We start from the raw sequence: 20,467 nt of genomic DNA on the forward strand, positions 1-20,467 counted from the left end.
TGGAAACCTACTGGAAGCTCATCACTGAACCAGAAACTGAAGCAGACACCAGAGCAATAGCAGTTTGTATTTCAGTAGCACTTGTCTCTTTGGTAAAACAGACAAGTTAACAATCGTGCACACGCCTGTGTGGGGAGAACCCTAGAGAAGGGCTTCCTGAACTGAAGATGGCTGCTTGAGACTGGAGATGTTCACATACAGTTGTGGCTACGCCAGCACCAACTAGAACATAGATGGATATATGGATAATTTGCCTTATGGGACAGAGGAACTGACCTCAAGGCCTGCAGCAGGAGGAAGACAGGTCAGGACACCCCCAAGTCCCCATCCATTTAACAAAAAACATATTGCCCCCCGGATTACTGATCTTTCAGGGTATGTGGTCTATAGGATATTGACATATGGTGGTACTGAAGGATTTCACTGGAGCAGGGTCTACACACCCCAAATAGAGAGCTCCACCATTCCCGGAGCAGTGATATTGCTGCCTCTCCCCCGAGTCTTCAACTCCCGCCTCTAACTGCTGCAAGACCTTGGATAGTATGAGCAGAGGGATGGTTCTTGGGTTGGAAATGATCCTCATCCTGAGCAAACGGGATGAGTTCAGACTCAACCGCTCTGAGTTCAGAGCTCCCATAAGGTAGGAAGGAAGAGAAAAAGCAGCACAAAAGCAAGTTGTTGTCACCTGAATAAATAAATACAGTATGAAATAAAGATGAATGCTTAGTAATTAATTGTACCTGAAGCCCCCTGAGACCAGGTAGGCCATTTACAAAAACATAATACATCCAACAGAAGGGGTATTTATGCTGAAATACACCATGTAAAAGAAAAAAAAAATCTAAACATCAGGATAACATTCACAATTATCATTTAGAATTGTACATTTGAAATCAAAGGATCATTTGCAGGCACAAAACCAGACATCCCAAAAAAAGATGAAATACCAGTACCTTTATAGCTCAAGCTGGACATAAAGTAAAATAGCCTGACCAGCAATGCTACAATTATCTGCAGCATTAACTATCACTTATTTTTTTTTTTGAAAGAGGTTTTAGATGTGACTTTGCTTGGCAATAAATTCTTTATAGCTCTTACTATAAAAAACCCATATTTGGTAAATTTGATAAAACCCAGATCCACCCTTATCTCAATGGCTTAAAGCAAAGATGTAATTAGTTTCCTATAATTTTTTTTTTTTTTGCTGAAATTTGCTTGTAGGCTTCAATTGTTTGATATTGTGTTTCTAACACAGGTAATTATTAATACTTCATCTCCTTGTGAAAATTTTACAATTTTTATTTCTAAAACATTTTTATTTCCCCTTTTCTAAAGTATTTGTCCAAATTCTTAGAAACAGACAAAAAAAAGTTGCACATTTTTAAAATAACCAGATGTATGGAAGAATGGAAGGTAGAGAACTTTAATGTGAATCACAACTTTTCTCTCCTGCATGCTTTGCAACTTCAAATGATAGAAGTGTATGCTTTATCACATGCCATTTAAACTTATTTATGCCATCATCAGAAAGAACAACTATTTATCTTTCAAGAGCCACCCTAAATAAGTACATAATGCTAGAAAAAAAAATAATGAATCGGACACGTTTAGAACACTGGGGTCACACACTCTACTTCTGGAGTCACAGCCCACATACCGTAAAAAGTTAAATGGGGTTTTCAGATGTTTTGGTCTCCTTGTTTTCAAGCTGCTAGATTCAGTTTAATTACATAGGAAGCATTAAACACTAAAATATATGAACTCTTAGAAGTGTAATATGCACTGGATTTTTATTATACTTCATTGGCTAAGGGAGTTAGATTTGGACAAAAAAAAATCAGTACTTCACATGTATACATTCAGCTTTTGCTGCCTCAAAAATAATTCATGTCTGCATTTTTTTTTATATGGAGACTAAACAATTAAGAGTGGTTTTCCACTGTTTTATGCTTGTAACCAGGCTTCAGGGTTCATTGATTTCTATTTCAGTCGTAATAGTGATAGTGCATCTGCTGCATTCAGAGCATGTGAACAGCAGCTTTTATCCACATGTACTGCGGGGCATGAATTATTTTTCATATTGCTAAATGTACAAGCCAAGCTGCCTAAAAGAAAGTTCATTTGTTTACTTTTTTTTTTCTTAAACCACAAAAAAATCATTATGAATGCATTCAAGTCCTTAGGAAAAATTTAATCTTTTGCCAGACAGGCTCCAGGAAGACATAATGTTTAAAAACACCAGTTTAGTGACTTTGATGGAGATGCTTATGTTATTGTGGAGCTTTTCAATTCCCAGGATCCCTCCATTTCCTTAAACTGTGGCATTTCTTGAAAGAGAACACCGTCTTCAAAAAGTAGAGCTGCACTTAAAGTCATTTCCTGACTGTCTTCTCTTCTGCAAAGCTCCATTCCTGAAGCCTCTGCCTTCCACTGCCAGCTTCTTACTTCTCAGCTCTATGCCAAATATGCATATGGTACTTCCACCAGGAATTGAAGATTTAACATTTGCAAGAAGAAATGCAATCTCAGATATGGCTGCTGTGCCTTCAGACTGTGAAGAGTTTACTAAAAGTTTAGCTTTTATTTGTTTGAATCGCAGCTCATTTGATCTTCAGGAGGTGTAGAAAGAGACATTTCTTCAGTTCTAGGGCGTTTAGATGCGGGGGGAAGACTGTCATCAGATGGTAAAGGCCTCTCTGAAATAGGCAGATATGAAAATTATTCAAGTCAAGAGAAGATAGATTTAAAAAAAGTAAATTTGTTTGCAAAATTCACAAATAATTCACTCTCAAAGAGAAAAAAAGGTTTGAGAAAGTTTAGCATCTGGTACAACAGCACACTTTGAGTACAATGGCAGAAACTGCCCTTAAAAAACTACTTGCATGACCTGGAAGCCTTCAAGCTAATTTATATTTTTAGTGTTCAATTGCCAGCTAACACACCCATTCCTGTGAAACTGTACTGACACATGGTCACATGAGGAGCTGCAACGCAGTGCTTGACACACAGCACACTCCCCAAGGCACCGTCCATACGCAGCCAGAGGAGGGGAAGCTTTACATTCCTGGGTTTGTGCTTCATTCAAGAGTTTTGTATTTATCAGATTACACTAAAATTCATAATAGATTATACCAGAAATTATAAAAAAAAAATCAGTTAAAATCTTTGCTGAGGCTAATGATCTCACAGGCTTACCATGTTCCTGTTCTGAGGAAGGAGGTATCGAAATGGTATCTGTGTGTTTCGAGGCTGGAATATCTGTCTTTACTGGAATCAAGTTTATTCTCCTAAAAACAAACAAAGAAAAACAAAAGAACAGAAACAGTTCAACTGCTTTAAAGACACCACATCCACAAATACTTTATTTCTTTAGATTATAATCATTTACACTTGTATGTAGTTTTACTACAGTTTGAATAGGTATTTTTAAAGTGCTTTAAATATACTATTCAACTTTTTCCACTAGCAAGTATTTTTATGTATGTGGTACGTAAAACACAACTCCTGATACTCACTTGCTGAACACATAACACTGGTCAAACTTTCTTAAAGTTAAGACTGGCTGCAGGGCCAAGGGTTTCATACTGCTTCTTGGCAGCTAGTAGGGCTTCCAGCTCCACTGGAAGAGCCTGCTGTCCCTCTCTGCTGGCCTTGCACTTCTGTAGAAGTCTTGGGGTTTGCAAGGGTAGCAGACAGCCACCTCAGCTCATGTTAAAAGTTTGTTCTCTTCTGCCTTCATGGGATTCTCTGTCTGTCTCTCTGTGTCTGTCTCATGAGAGGGTGGGTGCTCTCACTGCTGCGTGCTCTCAGAAACAAAACAAAAGATGAGTTACTTCCATCAGTTTCCTTCTTCACCTACCGACCATCACTTTCAACTAGCTATACCTTTGGACATGTTAGTTTGAAGACAGATGAAACAGAGGTATGCAGAAAAAAATCATTCTATAACTATCTTCTACTGAGAATTTTTCTCATAGTTGCTGATAAGATCGAGCATTCTCCTCTTCTCACCACTTCTTCCCTAGCCGCCTATTAACTAATATATTCCTGCAAAAAAGTCAAATAAACTCCTTCAATTTCATAATAGCCTTGTTTTCTTGAAAAGATTACATATGGATCTCAAATTGCATAGCTGTCTCGTCAGTGTTGCATACTAGCAACTCAGGATCTTATATTGCAGGTTGTGTGACTGCCAATATATGGATTACACACTGCCTATGTATGGATAACTGCCAACATATGGAAGATCTAGATGTTTTTAGAAACATCTAGATGCTCCCCTAACCCCCTTTTATTAAGCAGCATGTGCAGCCCTGAACACTTCAGAATGGACACGGTTGAAATCTACAGGCACCATCTTTATTCAGAAAATGCAGCCTCAAGGTAGATGGCTGTTGCTACCCTCTGCACAAGGCATAAAGGTCGTTACCTGTGTTTCTACCTCACGTTTAAGGCAGGACTACAGGAGTTGTACATTTAGGAAACATTTTGACCTTCCAGTTGTCGTACAACTAGAACACAAAGTTCCATCTCAAGACAGCTACTACCAATACACAAGGCAGGGAATTTATGTTCAAGCCTCAAGCCTTTAAATGTAGCACAAGCACAGCTTGTCTTGGCCTTCATATTTATGACTGCAAACGGCAATATAAATCTCACCTTGGCGTCTTGCTCCACGCTTGTAAAGTGTTGAGAGTAATCCTCCTGGGCTGGTTTCCTTTAGCACTCTGGCTGGCTGGCTGGCTGGTTTTCCTCTCGTCTGAGGATGAAGCTGGAATGTTTTTTATGCCAACAGGTGTGGAAGGCAAGTCCTTACTGGCAACTGTGGGTGTTCTAGTTTGGAGAGCGGGAGTGCTGGCATCAGTGGTCTTGCCAGGAAGAGTCCCCTCTGTCAGCCTAGAGCCTGGGGAAATGACTTTGTGTGACTGGCTCTTCTTCACTTTCTTCTCTGTTGTGCTGGGAGTCCTGACACTTATCTGTGGCTTCTCCTTCAGTGGTATTCCCAGTTCATCCTTCTCGAAGGTAACAAATGAACAGTATCCATCCGTGGAAGAAATAGCAAGGAAGGCTCCATCGCTGGACCTGTTGAGATTTTCTTTTCCATTCAGAGGAAGGCAAAAATTGTTCTCCCCTACCTGCCCCACTATCTCTAACCCAAGCTGTACCTGCCTTTTCTTCCTCCCTTTCCAACTGAGCCCAAATAAGACTCAGGCAGCTGAAAGACATCCAATTCAAATGACAAGATACTCATGTCTGCCCTCTGTGTCTGAGTTACTTTCTGGCCTTGACTGAGATCAGCCATAACCTGCTGCTGCCAAAACCTGCACGCATGTGAGCTAGCACAAAGCAGGGTTCATTTGTAAGCATATAAATCTTTAATCGGTTTCTGAAATAGTGTTGAACTCTGCTCATTCAGACCCGGCAGGGCAGTTTGGCCGTGCTCCTTGCGCTGAGCAGAGGCAGTCACTGTAGTGACTATGTGACTGGGTGCTTGCTGCTCACTTCACCAAGGAATGTTGATCACTGATTGGAAACAGATGACTTTCTATTCTCTTCTGCTCCCCTCTTCCTGATAAACAACAGCCTTCAAAGTATCTGAGCATCAGATGTAACTCCCGAAACAGAGGCTTGCACACAGCGCTCAGCTCAGGTAACTGGCAAGGAAGGCTTGAGGGTGGAAGCACAGTCCAGTGGAGGAATAGTATCCTGACTGTAAGACTTGGGGTCTGATTTTCAGCTCCATTTCAGACTGCCCACTTCAGACCACACTGACCACAATCTCAGATACAAGGACCAAGCACAATTGTGCATATAAAGCAGTAATTGGCTAGGACACAGGTGCCTGAACTTAAAGGAGTGAACTTCAAAACCTGCAGTTAACTTGGTTAGAGTAGCCCAGCCTGGACAGTAAGTACTTCTCATGGGCACCAAGTGCCATATTAGCTTTCATACAAATAACCCAGTTGTGGGCAAAAGGGCTGCTTGTCCTTAGGGCCTTTGGGCCTTCGCTCCCTGGCTGATAAAACCCCTGCAATTTTTGTACAACAGCAACAAGAAGTGGCTTGCTGTTTAGATACTGTCATGACAGTGACCAAATGCATGCCATAAATGAAACAGAAAAAGAAAGCAAGACATCAGAGCAGAGCTTTAACATGTAAAGAGGACATTCCCCTCCTCAGCAGCAAAACCGTAGCAAATCTTAAGAATCTACCAGTTACCTACCATGAAATGTCACTCAGGGTATGGTAATGTATGTTTGAAACATAACCAAATGGAAACAACTGCTGAGTATCATAAAAAAGCACAGAATCTTCTGAAGCAACAGCAAACACCAATCGATAGGGCAGATTAAATAGAGCAGAGGCTGATTTCTGACTGATTTCATCTAGAATGCAAAGAAACAAAACAGGCTGATCATTCTCTTTTGATATACTTTAAATCAAAGACATCATAAATTTAGACCACTACATTATATTCTGTATGATCTATTCAAAACAGTAGCTTTAATTCATTTTTTTGTGGTGTCCGAGCTACCAGTTAACCTTTTTTTCCAAGTTCAATCACAAGCTAACTGCTAGCTAGCGGCTTTCAGCCATTACTACTATACAGAGCCTATTCACTTCCACGATGATTACAGAAGATACACACATAATGTTAGTGTAAGGTACAACAAATTTCTAGACTATCGCAGATATTGCCTTTTCCAGGAATGTGCTGCAGAAAATTCAAAACACTCCTCTCAGAGGAGCTACAGAGACCTATAACACTCATCTCCTTACCTTCAACACAGCATGGCAACAGACCTACAATTTATGATACAAATACAGGACACCTACAGAACAGAATTTCTATATCCTCTAGGGAATACCACCAAGTGTCCCTTAAAGAAAGAGCCTTCATTTCACTCATCTGGGAATGAGCAAAGCTCTGTCTTTGCACCAGAGTTAAGATTAGTCTTGTTTAAAAAAAACACATATACAAACTCTTGTCCCCACTCAACCCCCCCACAAACTCTTGTGAGCCCACTTGGGCTCAACAATAAGGCTGGATTTCAGTCTCCAGCTAAAGTCTCACACAACTTCAAACAATCCTTCCCTCCTCAGAATTCCTGTTCTGGCCAGTAACACCAGTCTGGCCTCCTTGAATAAACACCAACAGTTGTTGTAAACTACACCGACTCTGGGGTGCTTCTGTAATGTGAGTAGCTGAATCAAGAAGAAAAAAAAAATCACTAGGTTTCTCCTTTAGTGCAAAACTTAAGTTATTTTCTTTTACTCATGCAAAATGTTTTGTTTTCTGTAGCCTAAGAGGCCAAATTTATCTTCTATACCAAAATTTACTCATAAGACTCTTAAAGTGAATTTATGGTCTTAAAATTAGGAGGAACTTTCCAAGATGCAGTACAACACTATTTTAATGGCTAGGGTGCAAAATAGTATGACCTCCAACTAAACAGACAGATTGTCCTTTTCACATATTTGCTGTAAAAGTTGATCCCCTGGAGGATTACAGTACCTTTATTAAGGGCACGTCTCAACTCGAAGTATACTGGGCAGCACCGAACAGCAAGAGTTGCCTTTCCAGGGCAGGGCAGGTGACCCATGGGCCTTTTATGAAAGAAACAGTATTTCAGAGAACATTCGATATTTGAAATATATATTTTTTAAAAAATAAAAAATATTTTGATCTTATTTAACTTTACCTTTTGAGATTGTTTCTGGAGAAAACATATGTGGTGTTTGTCACATTTTCTCCTGATTCAACACAGCCAGCTGAGAAAATAAAGGTTACAACATTACTCATCAATTCAAACAAGTACCAAGCATATATTTCATGTTCATAAACATTTTATTTCTTGGGAATTAGTCTTTCATTACTTGGGCAATAGTTGTGTGATCTGAACACAAAAAGGCATTCCAAATATTTATTTAGTGCTGTTTGTGTTTCCCTTATAGATTTCCCCCTCAAAGCTTCTTTTTGATATTGCCAGACACCTATAAAAGCCGTGCTTATATGGGCAAACTGATCCCCTCCTTGCAGTATTATTTTTACTAGGACTGCAGAACTTTTTCAGAGCAGGGATACAAATGAAGAGAGACAAGTCAAAAGAAACCACTCATTATTCTCCAATTCTATTTTACTAGAGCTACATTATTGCAATTTATATACGTTTCTGTTAAGAAAAATGCCATAGGCAATTTTTAGCACAGAAGAAAGTTGAAGTTCTGGACTGTTAATGAAAGGGGATTGTGGAGTCTTTCTCAGTAAGAACATGATGACTGACTGACTGAATGTCATGATTCATACAAACAGGAGCCCCTTAGCAGATCTGAAAGCAATCATAATGCACACGCAAAGGAGGATGCAATAGACTAAAGGCAAGTTACAGCACATGTCTTCCTTTCACCTACCTGGAACGAGCAAGGAGGAGCCATCAGGAGTAAAACTCAGTCTGCGGAAAAATGACTTCATGCTGTCATCATGAAACATCCGATAGCTCCTGGCCTGTAATGTTGAAAATGTGATTGTGAGAAGTACCATGAACATCACAGGTGGAATTCAAGTGAGAAAAAATCACCTGGTTGTATAATCAAACCTGATAGAACTTTTAAAATAAAAGCTAAGTAGATTAAAAACCATGACTCCTTCAAACTCATTTTGAGCTATAAATTTTGTACAGCTAAGGAGAATATATCCAGAAAACAGCACTTGATCCCTTGTCAGCTACTAATCAAAACACTCCAAGAGCAGTCATATTAAAGCAGGAATGAAAAAGTAGTAATAACCTAAAGAACAAGATTATTTAATAGCCAGTCTAAAAGCCTGTTCCTTGGGTATTTAACTCCAGTGTTAGAGATTTAAAGAGGTAATTCTATAATGGCAAAGAGATTTCCCAAGCCCATTCTTTAGCCCGCATAAAAATGTTTCTACCAAAACAAACAAACAAACAACAACAAAACAGAAAGCTATAACTGTCTTTGGAAGTGTTGTTTTTACCTATCATTTACAATTACCTTGGAAAGAAAGCTTTTCATCTGCCCTCTTACGAGTAGAGAGAATTTTCTAAATTTTCACTAATTCATATTTTCCTAAAAATTAGGCTACCTTTTTGGAGATTTCATGCTGCTCAATAAAACATTAATGCAATATATGTGTTATATCAAATTCAGAAATAATCTCACAGCTACTGCTTGACAGATACATTTGAAGGCCCATATTAATTTGCACAGTTTAAAAATGCTTAAAAAAAAAAAAGGTAATCAAAGCTGTACTTTTATCCAGATGAACTTGCAAGAGATCCACAGCAGTTGGCTGTTCTTTGTTAGTCTCCTGTATAATGCTAGAGAAAACCTGAAGAGAAGGTCTCTTCACACAAGCACAGAGATGAGACAAACATAAAACTATTCACCAAAGAGTATCTGAACTGAAAATATTTGCCCCAGAGGTTCACAGAATAGAGTAGTTCTCAAAACAGCAGACCCACGTTACCCAATACCATAAGTAGCAGAACAACATACCTCTCCTTCAACTCCTGCCCCAGAAGGCATCTTGGTAACATTAAATGCTACACGTTTGGTTTGTGAGTTGTATACACGCAGGACCCTACGTGATGGAGAACACAGTTAGCTATAAATATATTGCTTGCTTTCATAGAATCATAGAATGCTTAAGGTTGGAAGGGACCCCTAGAGGTCATCTAGTCCAAACCCCCTGCACACGCAGGGTCACCTAGAGCACGTGGCACAGGACTGCGTCCAAGCGGGTTTTGAAGATCTCCAGAGAAGGAGACTCCACAGCCTCTCTGGGCAGCCTGTTCCAGGGCTCTGTCACCCTCACTGTTAAGAAATTTTTCCTTAAGTTCATGCGGAACTTTTGGTGCTTCAGTTTGTGGCCGTTACCCCTAGTTCTGTCAGTGGCCACCACTGAAAAGAGGCTGGCCCCATTCTCCTCACTCCCTCCCTTGAGCTACTTATAGACACTGATCAGGTCCCCTCTCAGCCTTCTCTTCTCCAGGCTGAACAGGCCCAGCTCCCTCAGCCTCTCCTCATAGGGCAGATGTTCCAGGCCCCTGATCATCCTTGTAGCCCTGCGCTGGACTCTCTCCAGCAGCTCCACATCCCTCTTGTACTGGGGAGCCCAGAACTGGACACAATGCTCCAGATGCGGCCTCACCAGGGCTGAGTAGAGGGGCAGGATCACCTCCCTCGACCTGCTGGAGACGCTCTTCTTAATGCACCCCAGGACCCCATTGGCCTTCTTGGCCACGAGGGCACACTGCTGCCTCATGGTCAACTTGTCAATTTGGTCAACATAGTCAACTTGCTTTCACCCCAAGATTTGCACAGAGCTGCAACACCTCTCTTTGCAGTTGTGACTGCCACATATAAATGATGATCACATGTTTATTTTAACTCCGTTCATCCAAGACCACCAGAGAAGACATGCCCTTATGCCTAATAATCTGCAGATTACAGGTAATGATTTGACTCAGAAAAGTTTGTGAAGTACCAGTGCACACATTCATGGAGGAATGAAGGAATTAAAGGGCAGTGAACAGCCTGGGCATTCCCAATTATAGAATAGTGGCTGGATCTGTTCCTGAGTACTCACCCCAGAGACAATTAACTGCACTTCTAACCTTCATGGAGGCTATAATAAATTAAAGCTGGAGTATAACTCAATACTGAGAAGGCTTGAACTCTCCTGACTTCACCAGAAAGTAGCCTAGGCCAATCCAGCCACTGGTACCACTATCCCCTCCATTTTACCAGCTCTTAAACTCATCAAATCCTTTATCAAATATGCTGGTTCACTAGGATGGCAGAGAACTAACCTAACACAAAAACCAGAGCTTTCTGCTGATTTAATGTGCTGAAACAACTCCACACAGAGTCTTGGACAGAGCTAGGAGGCGAAAGTAGAAACTGAAGCTGTAGCAAACTGCAGGCAATTTGAGGCTTTCACGGCAGTACAGGTACTTTAAGTGAAGCCATGCATCACACCACAAGCTGACCTGCCAAATGGGTGAAGGGGTCTCCGTGCCCCCGGGCTGTTTAGTGCCCACTCCTGGCACTGACCCTGACTCTTACTGGACTCCTGTTGAGCCTCTGCTACCTGCTAATCTTGCAGAAAAGAGACTGCAAGATGTGCAGGTAGGAAACTTCCCCTCTTCAGATTAGACTGTACTCCAGCTTGTAACTTCACTCCAAGAAAAACTTGTGCATCTTTCCATCACTTGCGTTTCACTACTGCTTATTTTAATAAAAGCACACAAATTTCACACAACCAATTACCTGAAAACAGAGGCTCATAATGACCTAGCCACCATTTATTTACCTTTTTCTGAGCCTATTGCAAATCTTAAATCAAAATTATTTTTCCACTATTGCAGCAATTTTCTCTGCAAAGGGTGCCAGACGACATTTCTTAGCCAGCTGCGAACCACTTCAGAGCAGCACACATGCCCTAAACAGTTTAAGCTGAACTGCAAAGTTCTGACAAGGGCCAAGTTTATGAAGTGTGTGTGTTTGCTTTCCCAATGACTTCACTTATAAAGCTGTTGAGGATGGAAGGAACAAGAGGGCAGAAGGAAGATATCAACAGAGAAAAAATAAAAACATTTTCACTATTTTCTTAACCTCTTTTCTTTCTCTGTAAAAGCATACTGAAAAGGATGAACTTATCAGGTCCCTAGCAATCAGCTAACACAGCATTCTGTTAAGATATGTTTGACATCTCTAATGGCCAATACCATGAAAATTCATTTCCTGAAGAAAACTTTATGCAAAAAGTTGCATAAACTAGTTTCTTGCTTAGAGAGACATTCAATCATTTACCATGAGATTAACTAAATTATCATTTTACTTTTTACACCAGCCATTTCACAGAACAATTTGAATACCATTAAAAGAAAAATCACATTCACTCCATGCACTTTTCCTTAATTAAACCTCAAGAAGAAGCAGTAAGACAAAACACAGACCAGTAACTCACCTATCACAACTCAGGGTTGCAATGTACTGGCCTAGAGGATCCCAGGTGATTCCTTGAACATAACTCTTGTGTTCATTTAATATTGAAACCTTTTGTCCTGAAATTACAAACAGTTTTCAGATATTAAATTCAATGCTTTTTTTTTTCAGAAATACAAAAAAACAAACCTGCAAAGCACTTCAGAATGCACATAAAACACTGTTTGAAACATACAAACTGGTAATATCAGACTACCACTGGTAGTACCTGACATCAATGATTGAAATAGTTGCTTTATTTCTAGAATCACTGTAAATTTGAACACAGCTTGTTCCCTACAAAGTAACTTAGATAAACAAGTTGAGGTGTTAAAATGATGATTATAAGTGTTTAAAAAAAAAAAAAGAGTATATTTCAAAACCAAGGTCTACAGGTCTAGATTACTGCTCAAAAACTAACTCGATTTGGCTAGATACAAAGCCAGAAATTCCAGCATTAGAGCATAACCTTCAGCTTGGGCTGGATAGCCAGGCTCTCTGTCTATGCTTGTAGAAACTCACTAACTCTGTTGAGGAGAACACACTCCACACATACTGTCTGATGACTTACATAAGGACAGTTTTCAGAAATAATTCTGAGGCAGAATCACCTCATGATCTCCCACTTATTGCAGAGTACTGACTGCCCTGAACTGGTCCAACAAAGCTTTTCTAGCTGGGCTTTCCCTGGAGGACATGGGCAATCCCACTGATCCACAGATTAGCATGAACACAAGTGCCTTGCTGTATGCAGTCCCCAAACTGTCTCACCTTGCAAAATGGGGCCAGCATCCTATACTAGCTTTCTGCTTTAGACACAGGTAGTTATCTGACATCAGTAAGGTTTTATTTGTTTAGGAGTGAAAAGGGACGCGCAGGAGTACCATACAACCTGCTTGTGTGGCAGCTTGAGGAGAAAAAAAAAAAAAGTCCAAATATTCCAAATATTAGTTTTTGAGTAGTCTGAGTTGAAGAGAATACTTATATGCAAATTTTGCCAACTTGGGGTTATCTTTGTGTGCCTGGGTATCTGCATCACAATCCCAGAAGTCTGGCAATTAAATGGATTGTTCAATAGTCAAAGATGGCACTTATCAAAATAGTTAAAAGCGACACTTGCAGCAAGATTGAAGTCATAGACAATAAACTTACACTTAGCATTTACCTTTATTGACATCCCACATTATAGCTGTGTTATCTACAGAGGCCGATGCCATGTAATTTCCATCTGAGGTCCAACAAATATCGTATACATCTTCTAAGTGACCTCTAGGAGCCAGCACAAAAGAAAGCAATTATTAATTATAAAATGAACAGCTACATGTGTAAATAAGAATTCTGTATACTTTTAGGTCAAAAAAACAGAGAGAAAGATCAGGTATTATAAAAGTAAAACAAAAAGGCATTACTCAGTTTCTTTTTTTCTTTCAAAAACAAACACCAACAAAAAACACTTCTGTATTCAGGAGGGGCTGGAACAAAAAAGCACATTCTGCTTCTACCCAAAATATCACTACCTTTTAAACACTTCATTTTTCACAATGAAAGCCATGCATTTAAAGTAGCTTACAAATTTACTTCTAAAGATACGCAGGTGAACATTTTCATGCTTCATACAAGACAGGACATAGAAGACTGCACCACCAAAGTAATTAAAAAGCTATTCAAGAAAACTTTCTTATTTATAAGCTTCATAAAAAATAATAAACAGAAATATGTATACACGGAGTGTCCACCAAAAAAAATGCCCTTCAGCTTCCAAACTCACTCACCTCTTGCAACCTTCTGCTGAGAGCAAGACCCGCAGACAGCTGAATTCCAACTGTCAGCAGCAGTTGGATGCCTTAGTCACTATGAACTCCCACTGACACTAACTTAGTTTTATCAGGCACGGTGTGTGCATTTTATCCTTGTACAGCTTGAAACAAAAGCTGTATAATATACTGTATTTTCAACTGTAACAAGAATAGCTAGGGCAAAAGTGGAGGGCTTAGCTTCACAACTACTGTCTGGAAAAGCCACATAAATCATTTCATCTACCAGAACTTTTTGCTTTAATACTAATCACAATTTCTACACTATTATATTACATATTATTCTATGCTGTTCTGTACGATAAAATCAGTACATAAAACTTCATATTTATTTTATATATCTCTGTGCAAAGCTCTAAATTTAAGTTTCCTAAACTCAGGAAACTATTTCAGAGCACAAATGCCAAATCTTCTGCTTAACCCAGAAGTTTGAGGTTGGTACTGTATCAAAAGTTAAAGACCACAGAAGGATGAATACTGGAAAAAGTAAACTTTTAAGAGCAGTGAATTTCTTCATATACTGAACAGAAGCCCATACAAGGTAATAAAAGGTACTGTGTAATCAAAACAAACAAACAAGCAAAAAATAACCAGACTCATAAAAGTTGAAGCTACCTTAACGTTTTAACAACTGTCCAGTTCTCCTTGTTGAGTTGAGCTTCATCTTCATCCTGGAAAACTAATGGTTCCAATTCTTTGCTGTCATTCAGCTTCCACAATAAAATCACAGCATCTATAGAAGAAATTACACGAATGCTTTGTTAATGTATTACATTTGGTTTAATATTACCTCGCAAAAAACACATGAAAAGCAGATAGTTTTTTTAAACAGTGAGGAATAGACCCTGGACCACTTTTCTCCTCCAGTGTGAGCTATTGATTTTAGGTTGATGTCCTGGCCAACACTTTGAGTGGTTCATCTGCCCTGTGAGGAAAGGCTGAGAGAGCTGGGCCTGTTCAGCCTGAAGAAGAAAAGGCTAATCAGTGTATGCAAATACCCCAAGGGAGGGAGTGAGGAGGATGGTGCCGGCCTCTTTTCAGTGGTGGCCACCGACAGAACTAGAGGTAATGGCCATAAACTGAAACACCAAAAGTTCCACAGGAACTTAAGGAAAAATTTCTTAACAGTGAGGGTGATGGAGCACTGGAACAGGTTGCCAAGAGAGGTTGTGGAGTCTCCTTCTCTGGAGATCTTCCAAACCCGCTTGGACACAGTCCTGTGCCATGTGCTCTAGGTGACCCTGCGTGTGCAGGGGGGTTGGACTAGATGATCTCTAGAGGTCCCTTCCAACCTTAACGATTCTGAGTCTATGAGTCTGAGTCTTATTTTTTATATTAAAGTGATCTAATAAAGAGTGGTATCTCCAGCACGGGAGTCACTTAGCTTTCAATCTGCTTTTTGTTTTGAGCTGGACATATTTCTCTTTGGACTTTTGAAAAATTTCCACTGAGACACGTAACACCCAACTCCACCTCATGAAGCACACCCCTACCTAAAGCTGCCCTTACTGGGACTGAAGAACCCTCTGAAGTGCTCAAGAAACAGGCCTAAATTTACAAGCTGTTAGACAGCCTTCCAGTATGACACTAGATAATCCATTCAATCCTCCCATCTGGGAAATTTGGATAGTAGTTCTTTCATTTCAAGGAAAACAGAGCCTTTCAGACAGACAGTGACAGTAAGTTACTTAGCAATTGCATGGCATGCATTTACTAATGACAACTGGAGCACATGCGCGGAGCACATGCGCAAGTGCAGAAGTGGGGAAGAGGGTATGTGGGAGAGAGGTATGAACGAGTGTCCACGCTCATTTTTCCCCACTAGATGCACGGCTGTAGCAGCTTCTCCATATTAGTTTCCTTACGTGTTATTCACTCACCATCTCCCCCGGAGGCCAGGATCTCACCACTGGGAGAGAAGCGCACAACGTTTACTGCCTTCGTATGGCGGGCCAGATTGGACAGGAATTCCACAATTGCTTTTCCATCTGGTCCTTTCTCCACTTTCCATATCTAGTTACAGATAGTTTCCAGAAACAATATGGAAGATAAGCTGATATGCTATATATGCCCTGCTTCAGTTATTCACAAATATATTCTTGCAGCAGTTATTTTGAACTCATCCAAAACCACCCAAGATAAAGTTGCAGTGGCACCACAAGTTTCTTCTCTACAAGCTGTAACTGTAACTACATCACAATGTTTCTTTGGTTCTGCTGGAATATATTACTGAATATTTCCAATAAATAAATAGACACACACATAACATGACTCTATCTGCTTTCAGTGCTTTCATTTCATTTGACAAACACATACATACATAGCAATTCAGAATTATAGACATAACAATATGTTGTCAACAAATCGGCTAAGCACAGGTAGAAACAATCTGAAATAGTGCTCTCTACACCAGAAAAAAATAGTTCTCTTTAGAAATCTGATCAAGCAGAAGAGTTTTGCAGCACATTTTGAAGGTGAAAGGATTTTGAGAAGGTTTTAGCAAGAAATATTTTTTATCAGATATTAAGAACAATTCCAGTTTTCCATTGATCACAACCACAACATTATGACAGGTCAGAGTTGCTCTTGCATGTACTTGAGTTCAGAAAATAACAAAGGGAACTACCAAGCAATGGAGCAGCTTAAATAAAGACCTCTGTATTTTTTTTCCAGCTTTTCTTCCTTATGCAATAGTCCTCTAAATAAAGCAGAAGCAGCAGCTGCTTTTTATGTCAAAGAACACTGAATATTTTCTCGTCATAGAACATAGATAAACATGACTTAAGTATATATTCAGAAGCTTATACATAGTCGTCTCTGAAAAGCACAAACTGTCAGGTAAGTAGGCAATTTGCCAATAAGGATGGAAAACGTTTTGGCTGAAGCTACTGGAATAAAAACCTGATTTTTAATGACACCTTTGTCCCACTTATCATTTGCAGAACAGAGAGGCCTTTAGATTAGCCACGTGAATAAGTCAGGCAGAAGCTTATCCCAGAGCACTGCACATGCACTAAAACCCCAATAATGTATTTTTCACTTTTTTCTTTAAACATCAGATGATAGAAGCCTGACAGAATGTAAGCAATGCTGACTGATAATTGAAGTGTAAAACTGTCATGAGAAGACACACAGACACATACTTGCATACACAGCAGACAGATACATTTGCACACACACATAAATTTACACAGACACAGCAGAAAACCTGCATGAATTCTTTGTACTGTAGCTCACTACAGAGGAGTACAGGGAGGTTCCTGTGTTGGAATGTAACTTAATGTATTTCTCTGAAAACAAAATTCTACCTCACCAGTCCACTGATCTTATTTAAAGAGGCAATGAACATGCAGATAAAAAGAATGCAGTTTACTCAGCATACTCAATGTCTTCCGAAGCTTTCCAACTAAGGCTATTAAAAGGCTTTTAGAGAAACTGACTGACCACTGAATGAGAGGGACAGACTTTGCATTAAAAAGAATTTAGAAAAATAGTAAACAAAGACTTGATTTTGCAAAGGTGAACCTTGCAGTAACTTCCTTTTGGGCCTGTGCTATTCAATACCTTTACGGGTAATTTTCAGAAGGAACAAACAGCAGATTAACGAAGTTTGCTAACACCAATCCAACATTACATTACATTGCATCTGAAGCCAAATGAAAAGATCACAAGACTTTGTACGGCTGAGTGGCCACTGATAACAGACCTGATGAAATTCAAGAGTGATGAACACAGAGGAATTAAAAATGGTTGCTTCTTACTAATCCATCAGACTGTACTGTAAATTAGCAGTTATGATTCACGACTGCCAGTAAGCAGTGCAGGTAATTTCCTGAAAAATGTCATCTCAGCACTCAGCAGCAAAGACAGTAAACCAGGTCATTCTGTACCTACTAGTACAATTCCTCATACCCTTTCCCTAAACATGACCAGAGTGACACTTTTTATTACTAACTCCTAAAGCACAAAATGTAAAAAAACAAAACCAAAAACAAACAAACAAAAAAACCCCACTAATCACAGACCAACTGAAATTAAGTTACAACAGGCCAGCCAGAAGACCGATTTTAAAAATCAGCAAGTTCTTACTCTTGCTCAATTGATTTACTACTTATCAAGCTTTCCAGAGAGAGGGGAAAAAAAAAAAGAGCTGTTTCTCAATAATAATCATGTTACCAGTTAAGAACACATCATCATATCACCTCACATAGTAAGCTGCTCAGTGTTGTGCATGCTGAAAGAGAAGCCTGAGAGGCAGGAACTCACGCGAACAGCGGTGTCCACGCCAGCTGAGGCGAGTCGATTGATCTTCTCATCCATCCCATGCTGAAAGTCTAAGCTATAAACGGGCTCCTTGTTATGCCACGCTATTTCACATGTAATGACCTTCATGCTTGTTAAAGAAAACAGAGAAAATATTGGATAAACCAGAGTTTCTTATAACAGGGCAATCAAAGCCAGTGCAGATTTCACAAGCACCACAGACAGATCCCATAAAAAAGAATTGACTACAGAAAAGGGAGGAACGACAAAATTACTGGAAAACATCTTCAAATGCCACGATTTATTAAAGTTACTGCTTGGGAATCCTGTACGGAGGGCGATAACGTGTGCCTCCCACCTCAATTAAATGCCGCGACAAGAGCGGAGAGTAAGGTTACAACACACAGCTGCAACAACGCTCAAGTACCACCCGGGGGTAGATAGATAGATTCATTTATCCGCCACCTCCCCCCACCAACCCCTTTCCCCCAACGGCCGTTAACGGCCAGCGCCTACCTGAGCGCACGGCCCGTTACGGGGCTCGCGCTTCCCGCGCCCTCGCCCGCCTTTCCCGCCGCGCGCCGACTGCGCCTGCGCGCCGCGCGCCCCAGCCCCTCCCGCGGCGGCAGCGCCCCCTGGCGGCGCGGGGGGCCAGGGGGAGGCGGCCCCCGCCGCCGGCGGTTGGCGAGCGGCGGTTGGACCCCAACGGCCGCCGCGCGGCGCGGCTGCTGCCGCAGGAGAAGCGGCTCCCAGCGCAGCACGCGGGGCTTGCTCTGCCCGCGCCCATCTTCGTTTACATCAGTATTTTCATAGCACCTGCTGTCCTTATATGCTAGCAAGCCGTTTTGCCAACGTGTGCCTTAGATTCTGAATCTGCAATATGCATCCCCTAGGGAGGTAGCAAAGCACAATGGAAAAAGCAACAATTTCAGGCTCTCCCAATAAACACCGTGATAGCAGTGCAACACCTTAATATGAATCGAAGCTCTGGGGATCGTGAAGGCACCTGAAAAGCTACTTGAGAACTAAACACCAGTGACAATTCTCAATTTTATGGCGGTTAGAACTGGGCACACTTCAATCTTTACTCACTCACTGAGTGGAACCCTTTACACAAGAAAAGGTTCAACCTGAAGTTAACAAGATGTGAAGAGACAAGCATTATTTGTTTGCTCTATTTCACATACAAATATACAGCACCTGGGATCTTTAGAATACAGTAGCTATTTTGGAATGCATTTGCCACAGGAAATAAATGCATTGAGCATTTTTACTTTAGAACAAGCTGTAAGTTGGTAATGTGGGGCTTAGTTGAGAAAATGGCTTCTCTGTTTCCATGGGGATAGTACAGCAGAGCCAACTGACTCCCATTCAGGTGTTTTAAATCTTGCCCCAATTCCTCTACTCCCTACCAAGTAAACAAGTAAACACAGCACACCCATCATAATAGAGCAGAGCACTGCCTTAAGATGTTCTTACATTTAGACTAGTCAAATACCAAATAATGCTCCAAGTGCAAACCTTTTCATCAAAAGAAAAATACAGAAACTAGCTTCTTTCTACACCCTTTACAACTATAATCCTTCTAGCCTTTTTTTCATACTATCTTACAGAGCATCTAAGAGCTGTGAGCTCTCTCCTAGCCCCCTTTAGATGACAGCATCAGGGCAGCAGCAGGTGCAGCAGCAAGAGAGATGCTCAGTTCTCTCAGACCCAAGTACCTTGTCTCAGGAATCCAGCATCTTTGTGCCTGGCCCAATTCTCTAAGGAAGTCTTCAAAAACAGAAGAGCCCCAAAGCCTGGTCAGCAGCCATCTCTTCACCAGGTAACAACATTTCCTGTATGAAACAGTTTGAAATAATAGAGAATACAGACCAAGCAAGAAGGACAAATCAGTTCCGTAGCATGAGTTGTTTACTTAAGTTCTCCACTCAAAAACTGAAACAAGTGTCCCCTTAGGCTCAATATTTAAAATAAACCAGAACTATCAGCCATTCTGCATAGTGTTTATTTAGAAACAAAAACATTGCATCTGATCACATACAAGTTTTGATCCAGCAAACTGAGATTTATATAATTTTTTTTTTTTTTTTACAAAAAATACATTTTAACAAGTAAATAAAAACCATTTCCATTAGTCCACTGTTCTTCAAAGTGTAAATGTACAGTGTAAATTTTCCATTTTCAATATAGACATATGCTATATTTTACCAGTCATCTCTAATAAAATCAACTACAGAATCTGATGAAACAATAAATAATAAATTGAAAAACTACACACCAATAAATGGAAAATATAAACTTTTTAAAAGTCATACAAACAGTTATATTACACCCACCTCTTCAAAATCAAACATTCAATTTAGCCATTATAAAGTA

The 20,467-nt window shown here is 40.2% G+C and overlaps 1 protein-coding gene across 1 annotated transcript; it reads right to left on the reverse strand.

The window, feature by feature from the left end:
- Positions 1-2,124: 2,124 nt before the first annotated feature.
- CHAF1B (chromatin assembly factor 1 subunit B) lies at positions 2,125-18,217 on the reverse strand. Its single transcript, XM_088523343.1, has 13 exons — positions 18,092-18,217; positions 15,706-15,838; positions 14,441-14,558; positions 13,177-13,280; positions 11,995-12,091; positions 9,519-9,603; positions 8,412-8,505; positions 7,703-7,772; positions 7,516-7,607; positions 6,223-6,385; positions 4,660-5,082; positions 3,196-3,287; positions 2,125-2,696 (listed from the first exon to the last, which is right to left on the reverse strand). Exons 1-13 carry the CDS (start codon positions 18,215-18,217, stop codon positions 2,581-2,583), a joined length of 1,713 nt encoding a protein of 570 aa, XP_088379469.1. The 3' UTR covers positions 2,125-2,580.
- Positions 18,218-20,467: the final 2,250 nt, after the last annotated feature.

This window comes from Tinamus guttatus, unplaced genomic scaffold (assembly GCF_059628265.1).
Source record: "Tinamus guttatus ecotype Peru unplaced genomic scaffold, ASM5962826v1 Tinamus_guttatus_pri_ptg000013l, whole genome shotgun sequence".
Lineage (NCBI taxonomy): Eukaryota > Metazoa > Chordata > Aves > Tinamiformes > Tinamidae > Tinamus > Tinamus guttatus.

Excerpts from the sequence above, each read along its gene's own strand:
- CHAF1B (XM_088523343.1), bottom strand. The coding sequence starts at position 18,217 with ATGAAGGTCATTACATGTGAAATAGCGTGGCATAACAAGGAGCCCGTT. Across the intron at positions 9,604-11,994 it reads GCAACCCTGAGTTGTGATAG|GGTCCTGCGTGTATACAACT; the intron begins GTGAGTTACTGG and ends TCCATCACGTAG. Across the intron at positions 8,506-9,518 it reads GGGCAGGAGTTGAAGGAGAG|GCCAGGAGCTATCGGATGTT; the intron begins GTATGTTGTTCT and ends TCAACATTACAG.